At 44.4% G+C, this 7,912-nt stretch overlaps 1 protein-coding gene across 1 annotated transcript; it reads left to right on the forward strand.

The window, feature by feature from the left end:
* Nucleotides 1-3,889: 3,889 nt before the first annotated feature.
* LOC123424277 (RNA-binding protein Y14A) lies at nucleotides 3,890-7,640 on the forward strand. Its single transcript, XM_045107948.1, has 4 exons — nucleotides 3,890-4,296; nucleotides 5,620-5,756; nucleotides 6,019-6,164; nucleotides 7,298-7,640. The coding sequence occupies exons 1-4, from the start codon at nucleotides 4,002-4,004 to the stop codon at nucleotides 7,347-7,349; spliced, it is 630 nt and encodes a 209-aa protein (XP_044963883.1). The 5' UTR covers nucleotides 3,890-4,001; the 3' UTR covers nucleotides 7,350-7,640.
* The last annotated feature ends 272 nt before the right edge of the window (nucleotides 7,641-7,912 follow it).

Raw genomic sequence — 7,912 nt, forward strand, 5'->3', positions numbered from 1 at the left:
ATTCGAGCTCAAAGCCGAATCCAGGATAGGGGTCGATCTGGAAACGGGGTCAAGGATGAGGCCCAAAGTTAAAACTTCAGAATGTGCGAGCTCATCGGGTGAGGCCGTGAACCCAAAAAGGAACAGATCGCCCTAGGCATCGACATCATACTCTAGGTTGTCGTACTTGATCTTCTGTCCTCGGGCGAGGCTTTCGATCCGTTCAAGATGATCGGCCGCATCAGCGTGAACCACGATGTTGCGTGATGCGAGGAGTTGGTCGGCTGGTGAAGACAAAGTCCCGAGAGTAGGTTGATGAAGAGATGGTGAAACCCTCGGTCTAACCGAGGTGATGAAGAAGTCGATAAGTTGACGGTAGAGCCCCCATGCCAGCCGACGTGTCAAAGCAGGTCGACATGATGGACGCCATCTTGAAGAAGCGACGGTGAGGCGATGCCGCCGCAGGTCGGAATTTGTGACACGGTCAATGCGGGCTTCGTAAAGTGACCGCGCAGTGATGTCGGTGCACCCATCCATGGGGTGACGATGTTGTCTTGACGATTAGTTGTCCTTCACGATGCCAAACACTTGGTCGGCTCGCCGAGGTGATGATTCGAGATGGTTATCGTCAGCTCGATGAAGCGACGACGCAGTCGATGTTGGAGTAGGTCGGTAGCCATGGAGCAATGTGGTCGGGTCGGTTTGACATCGGCGCGACGATGAAGACCGCCTCGGAAAAGACATAAATTTTTTGGACACGTGTTTGAAAATAACACACAATAACCTAGAAAAAAAAATCTCCAAAAAGGGTGTCCAATATCTCGTTCATGAAGAAAGATGAATTCGGGTCGGATTCGTTTTCACGCAGAAAACACATCCGACAATTAAAGTACTCGTTGGACGTTTCCCGGAGTTTCGACGGTCTCATCGAGCTGAAATTTTGAGGGATTGTCGGTACGAGAATTCCGCAGATGATGAATGGTGGGATTTTGCAAACGATCTCCGAGCTAGCCGCTAAACTCCTCTCCCTAAACTCGTCCAGATTCTCGTCTATATTCGAGAGGTTTGCGGTAGATCAGAGTTTGCCGAAGATTCCTCCATCAGAACATGATGAAATTTTACAGGGATATTCTAGGCCCGTTCTGCACAATTCCACCGAAGCAATCATCAAAGTGACGCTCGAGGAAACGGGGATGACGAACACGAGTCGTTGTCCATAAAAAATTGCACGGTTGCCCGAGGATGATGTTAACATCGAGCCCCCGAGCTCCATGGATGATTCTCCGTGATCTTGATAGAGATCGGAGATGATGACGATGGAAGTATCCGTCCGATCTTGATGATCCGACATGGAGCATAGTCCTCGGTCCAGCCAAAGTGACTAGTCGAGCCGGCGACGAAGATGCCGACATCGACAACAAAGCTCGGTTCAGGCGCATAGATCGTGCCGAAGACGATCTGAATTCCCATCGCACCGCGGTGACTGCCAGCAGTCTCTCAATAAAAGCACCGATGTCGGTATCAAATCTGACGTATCTCGTAGTAAGGGTCCTAAGCTAGTCGTTTTGGAGCGATGGTAACATGGACACATGATTTTACCCAGGTTTGGGCTCTCTCAAGGAGATAATACCCTACATCATGCTTTTGATTGTATTGATATGGGGATAGTACATAATACAGGTATCTACCACGAGATTGTTGTAATGAATATGAGATCGTCTATTGACTAGCCTGACCTCAGTTTATATAATGTACCGTAGGCCTAGGGTTTAGAGTAGTCATTATCTTGTGCGCCAAGTCTTGTGGTATCTCCCTTGTATGCATCATGGGCTGTACGAACCAGCCTATTATTGAACCACCATGGGGTCCTCGGCCCGCCCTACTGGTTGGGAGACGACATGGTGAGTACCCCCTAGTCTAGGACACCATCAGCTATTTCTAAGCACTTGAGCAACCAATTCATCATAATACATCACCCCCTTTTAATAGTATTGGCTTTCCTATGGACTCAAAGTGATTTCTCACAAATGTAAAATGTAGAGTCTTCTTGCTTGAAGCTTGAGCCAATCCTATTCCTTCCTTCATCAAAGGGTTTCTCCTCACAATCCTTTAGCCAAGGAATCTTTGAACTTTTCTGAAATATACTTGAATAAGATCATTAGTCCAATGATGCATATGTTGTGATCAATTATCAAAACCACCTTAGAGGGCAATTGTGCTTTCAACCACGACACCCATTGAGGACCAAATGCCTCCTGATTCAGATGTGTTCCAGGGTAAAAGCATGGGTCCTCCTTTTGTGCCTACAATTTTTGTGCTTGTTGTGCCCAATGTTATCATTGCGGCTGCACATACGACAAATGTAAAGGCAAAGAAGGATGGTAAGGGGAACATCATGAAGTGGCAACTATTCATGTCCATGTTAGTGCTTAACAACACGTGCGAGCTCATATCTAGTTGGTTTAGGACTGACAAGGGCTTCAATGAGGTGCATTTAAACACCGGCCCATGTATACAACCACCTCAAGGAGTGGAGAGCTAGATGGATTCAAGTCTCCAAGCTCAAAAACCTTAGTGGTACCTCATGGGATCACACCACTTGCTCGATCGTTCTCGAGGCAGAGCACTACCAAGGCCACACCGCGGTTAGCCCATGCCCCTTGTTTAAGCCTGTCAACCATTGTCTTCTCACAACTAACATCATTGTGTTTCTTTTTTAGGACCACCCCGAAGACGCGGAGTTCCTCAAAATACCCATCGAGAACTACAACGAGATGCATCACATCTTTTTCTTTGGGTTGGCAACCAACAAGCAAGTCATAGGCTCCAATGACCCGCTCAGTTTGCCCATGTTGAGTTTCCAGACACCCAGGAGTCAGCGACCATCGTCCTTGATGGTCCCTTTATAAGGGCTTTGAGCACGTCCCTGTGCTCGATGGAAAGAGGAAGAGGGGCAGCTTGATGGAGGGCGAATCGGTGTCTTCGCCAACATGACTAAGGCCGTCAAGGAGGTGGCAACCGCCATAAGGGAGAGCATGTCGGTCGACGTCCACCCTGACCTCTACACCACCGTCATGGACGAAGGTGGCTTCAGCCAAGAGGCTGTGATGGTTGTTTTGGGCCACTTGTTGGACAACAAGGCCCATGGTGTTGGGCCTGTTGCCATGACAAACGCTCACATGGTGCTTTGGCTCAAGAGTTGGTTGGGCAAGCACTACTACTAAAACCTTAAGGAGTTGCGTTCACTTCAAGGTGCCAACACGAGAGGTTTTGAGGGGTTTAGAGTTCATGAAAAGCATGCAATGAACAAGTGTCAAGTTAAAAGAACAACCGTCACATATGGGTTAAGAGTAGGCAAGCGACAAAGAATGCTATCCAAGTTTGTGCTTAAGCAGACATGCCGTTTTAAAGCTGTCAAGGTGGATTGATAGTTTGGGTTCAAGAACTTTATCATTATCGTCCTGTTCGTCGTGATTATAGTGATGTTTTGTTGCTCGTGTAAGCTCACCAAGTAGGATACAAGGTTATCACACCTTGTAGCATGTGTGCAACCAAATACCGTGTATTTGCATCTGCCCAGCCAATGTAGGACACCAAACAACGCGCCAAAATCGATCCCCTCATGAAGTCACCCTTAATGCGGGCAACCAAATGAGGTGTACTAGATGTTAATTTTTCATGTTATTTTGTTCTCAACCAGGTTCAAATGAACAACACATGTAGATAAATTAAAGAGGAGCAATCAAATGCGTCCTAAGTCTAAGTGTACATGCGTGTATGCAAGCATCTGGTATTGTACCGCGATATAGAAAACTTGGGAATATGTAAGTATTTTTGCTAGCAAATCCGTATTCTTGTAGGGTTAGCATGTTTCCGGTCTTATACATGTCAAGGGTGTTTCTGAGAAAAGAGAGAGAGGATAACCCGACGTGCAAATCCCGAAGGCCCAAACCCCAGTAGGTCTCCCCCTCCCGATCCGAGCCCAGACCAACTCGAACCTAACACCGGCGGCGGCTGCAGCGATGGCGGCGGCGGCGATGAACACGGACGTGGAGGCGGTCGACTTCGACTCCGACGACGACGATCTCATGGACGAGGAGGGCGCCATCGAACCCTCGCCGGCCCCCGCTCCCCGCCTCCGATCTACCATCGCAGGGGGCGGCGGCGGCGACGACGATGCCCCGCGTAAGACTAAGGGGCGCGGCTTCCGCGAGGATCCCAACTCCTCGTCCGCGCACCGCGACTCGCGGTTAGCTGGCGCAGGCCGCTCTGGCTTCGACGCCCTCGCCTCCGATGGCGGCCCTGGACCCGTGCGCTGTACGTCTCCATCCCTGTACCTCCCTCCTTGTGTTTCCCGATAAGAAGATTTCTAGTCAGGTAGGGTGGCGTGGTCTGACGTTCGCGGCGTAGGTCTGGTAACCTAGTATGTTCTCTTCTTCAACGTGTTAGTTTTGCTGTTTGACGAACGAGATCTGAATTTGAAGGCACTGCAAAGATGCCGTCTTGATAGGTTTCTTCCGATGCCCATGGGCTGCTGCGTACGGCAAGGAGATATTTGGGTTCCTTGCTGCTATAGATTGCCTTTTTCTTGAGCAATGTTGATGTGCAGATGGATGCTTTGGGCGACTTGGTCGGATGGTTTCCTTGGGTTTGGAAATCGCTGCTTGCTCATAGTTTACCAAGATAGTCTACCTATGATTTTAGTGTAGATCTCTGACCGTTTTTGCCTCAGGATTCGTTTTCTTTGTGTTACTTTTACTTGCAGCCCGTGAGTTAGTTTGTTGGGATGATTGATTTTCGTTTGCAAAAAAGGTTTTTTATGTGCTTGACTGCTGAGATTGTTCTTTGATTGAAGCTGTGGCTATCTTCTTGTGATGTGAACGGGCATGAATTAGGTTGTTCTGCTTTGTTTTTCATTACATAATTGAATTGATAGTCCCCTAAACCTTCAGTTCCTCCAATAAGCTGCTAGGGCCTTGATTGACATACATCTAGAAAACCTTTGAATATTTTTACTCTCAACTTCTGTTGAGTTCTATTAGCAAAATGTTGCATATGACATACGCCCATTGCTATTTTCTGCTCATACCAAAGCTTGCTTTGTGCAAAGCTTTGAATCAAATAATATAGTATTAGTAACTATAAGGCCCTGTTTGGAACCACAATAAATTATAATAATCTGGATTATGAAGATAGATTATATAATCTGGTTTATAAAAATAATCCAGGTGGACATGTTTGGAGGTCAGATTATATAAACTGTAATTCAGGTTTTACATTGTACAGTGACATGTCTGCCCTGTTTATAAAAATAAGACAGTGGCAGTGGCAGTAGGTAATTATCTCCAAGTTTAAAAGGGTAATAGGTCATTAGTAATCCATAATCTGATTTTAGCTGGGGTAGAGTAGATTATGAGTTTTTAATAATCTGGTCATCTAGTTTTTAAAATCTACAATATAAACTGTCCTGTTTGGAAACATAACAGATTATAAAAACCAGATTACATAATCTGGGTGGTTCCAAACAGGGCCTTAGTAAGTGCAAGTGCAGTTCTGGACACTGTCCTTTTCAATGTATATTTCCTTGCAGGAATTGTCACTAATGGAGTTGTTTTCTTGTATGTTTTGCCTTGTGTACAGCCATTGAAGGGTGGATTGTACTGGTTACTGGAGTTCATGAAGAAGCTCAGGAGGAGGACCTCCATAATATTTTCGGGGATTATGGGCAGGTCAAGAACTTGCATTTGAATTTGGATCGCAGGACTGGATTTGTGAAGGTATGCTTCCTACCACCTTTAGTCCTTTACATTTTGCAGAGATACCATTCAGTTTAGTTTTGTTTTCTAGTTTGCATTTGTGAAATCCTCAGTCAATTCCTTAATTATGAGTAAGACTGGCAGGATAAACAGGTTCATATGTGGAAAGGTTCATTTTGTTGGACTATACATAGTTTGTCATCCATAGAATAATAACAGGGTCTGCTTGCATCCTTTCTTATCCCCTCCTTAATATTTGTGTGGCTTCCCTTCTCCTATGCAGGGATATGCTCTAATTGAGTATGAGAACTTTGAGCAAGCCCAGCGTGCAATAAGAGAATCAGACGGAACTGAGCTTCTTTCGCAGATAATAAGTGTTGACTGGGCATTTAGTAATGGCCCTGTCAAACAGAGAAATACTCGGAAGAGGTATGCTTTATGTGCGCTTTCGTATTTAGTTCCTTTTTTTGGTTATGTTAGAAGGAAAAGCATGGCAGCAACCAACTGGCCATAATTATCATCCATATATGAGCTTTTAAGGCAAGCACTGAAGCAGGTGTCAGCTCTAGATTTTGGTGCAGACACTGCTCTGGTGAAATGGCAACTGATGCCTACCTGAGAGTTGAAAGTGGGAAGAGCAAATCATTCTAAATTATGATAAAACATTTAGACTAGGAATGAGGAACATAAATCTAAGTTAAGTTTGCTAAACCTAGTTTGATAAGTTAGTTTCGGTTTGGTTAAACATGTATTGGCCACCCAACTGAAAGCCACCAAATCATTCTTATAAAAAAACACATTAGGAATAAAAATTCTAAATGCAAATTAAGTTTGCTATGAACTTAGTTGGTAGTAATTGGATGAAGTTATGTACCTTCTGAACTCTTAAATGCTTAGTACAATCTCAAGGAGATTTTTCCTGGCTGGTTTTCTAATTCTTGAAATGCTTAGTACTCCCGTCCCAAAATTCTTGTCTTAGGTTTGTCTAGAAATAAATCTATTTAAATACTAAAATTTGACTAGATACATTTATATCTAGACAAATCTAAGACAAGAATTTTGGGACGGGGAGGGAGTACAATCTGAGGGTTTGGGGTTCACTTCATTCGTAATACATCCTTGGAGGAATGCCAGATTAAGCATGTTATGAGGTCCCTGGTTAATTACACAAGTTATCCTTTATTCCTTTTGCACTTTCCTCTCAAACAAGTAGTTTTTCCCCTCTGCTTTATGCATTTCTTCTCTAATATGTGCCGAGCTTCCCCAAGTAATAATGTAGTATTTCTACAGTAGTTAATCATGGGGGATTTCAGTTAAATTTTGGCCAAGTGTTTTTGGCTATGTAATATGATTTTATGGATTTTATTATACATTGGCGTGTACATATGATTGATTTCTTCCCATATTTCCTAGTTTTACCCTGACGATGTTTTTCTTGTCATTGTTTCACTTTTTAATCATAATCTGAATCTGAGTCACCGACCAAATGCATACATAGTTCTTTACTCCGCTCTCACAACCAAATATAATACTTACTTGAGCTTGTACTGTGTTCATTTCAGATCACCGAGGCCTAATCGCTCAAGGAGCCCACCAAGGAGAAGATACCCTTAGGAGCGACGGAAGTGCGAGAATCATGGGGATTCAGTTGTTTGCTTGTCCTATCGGAATTTGACGGCCGCCCTTGATTTATTGTACCAGTTTCCGGTAGTAGTTGTATGGCATCTTCAAGGTCCCTCCTTTGGTGGATGGACCCGTGTTTGCTGTTGAAGTTTGGCTTGCCAGTTTGAGACAATTTTAGCCGTTGATGTTGGATCCCTGATGTGTTGGATTGGAGTGTTTGTGCCACAATTATGCCACTTGCCTGTATTGGCAAGTTATATCAAACAATTTAATGAACTTAAAGATGGTTAATGTGCATCCTTATTTTTTACTGTTCTGCCAACTTGTTTGATACTCCATAGTATTACTTACAGGGCAAGGCATGGAGGGAGTAGACTGGAGTAAATTTTAGAGCGACTTCTATTTTTCTGTTCTTACTTACAGGGAAATGGGTAAGGGACATGCTATGTGTAGGCCGGTGGATCTTGGGATCTTCTCAAAAGATCTGCTGGGTTGCGAGCCGTTAGGTTTACTCTATTTTCTGACAATAGTGTAGATTTACTCTATTTTCTGAC

Source organism: Hordeum vulgare, chromosome 1H (genome assembly GCF_904849725.1).
Source record: "Hordeum vulgare subsp. vulgare chromosome 1H, MorexV3_pseudomolecules_assembly, whole genome shotgun sequence".
Taxonomy (NCBI): domain Eukaryota; kingdom Viridiplantae; phylum Streptophyta; class Magnoliopsida; order Poales; family Poaceae; genus Hordeum; species Hordeum vulgare.

Excerpts from the sequence above, each read along its gene's own strand:
- LOC123424277 (XM_045107948.1), top strand. The coding sequence starts at position 4,002 with ATGGCGGCGGCGGCGATGAACACGGACGTGGAGGCGGTCGACTTCGAC. Across the intron at positions 4,297-5,619 it reads CGGCCCTGGACCCGTGCGCT|CCATTGAAGGGTGGATTGTA; the intron begins GTACGTCTCCAT and ends CCTTGTGTACAG. Across the intron at positions 6,165-7,297 it reads CAGAGAAATACTCGGAAGAG|ATCACCGAGGCCTAATCGCT; the intron begins GTATGCTTTATG and ends TGTTCATTTCAG.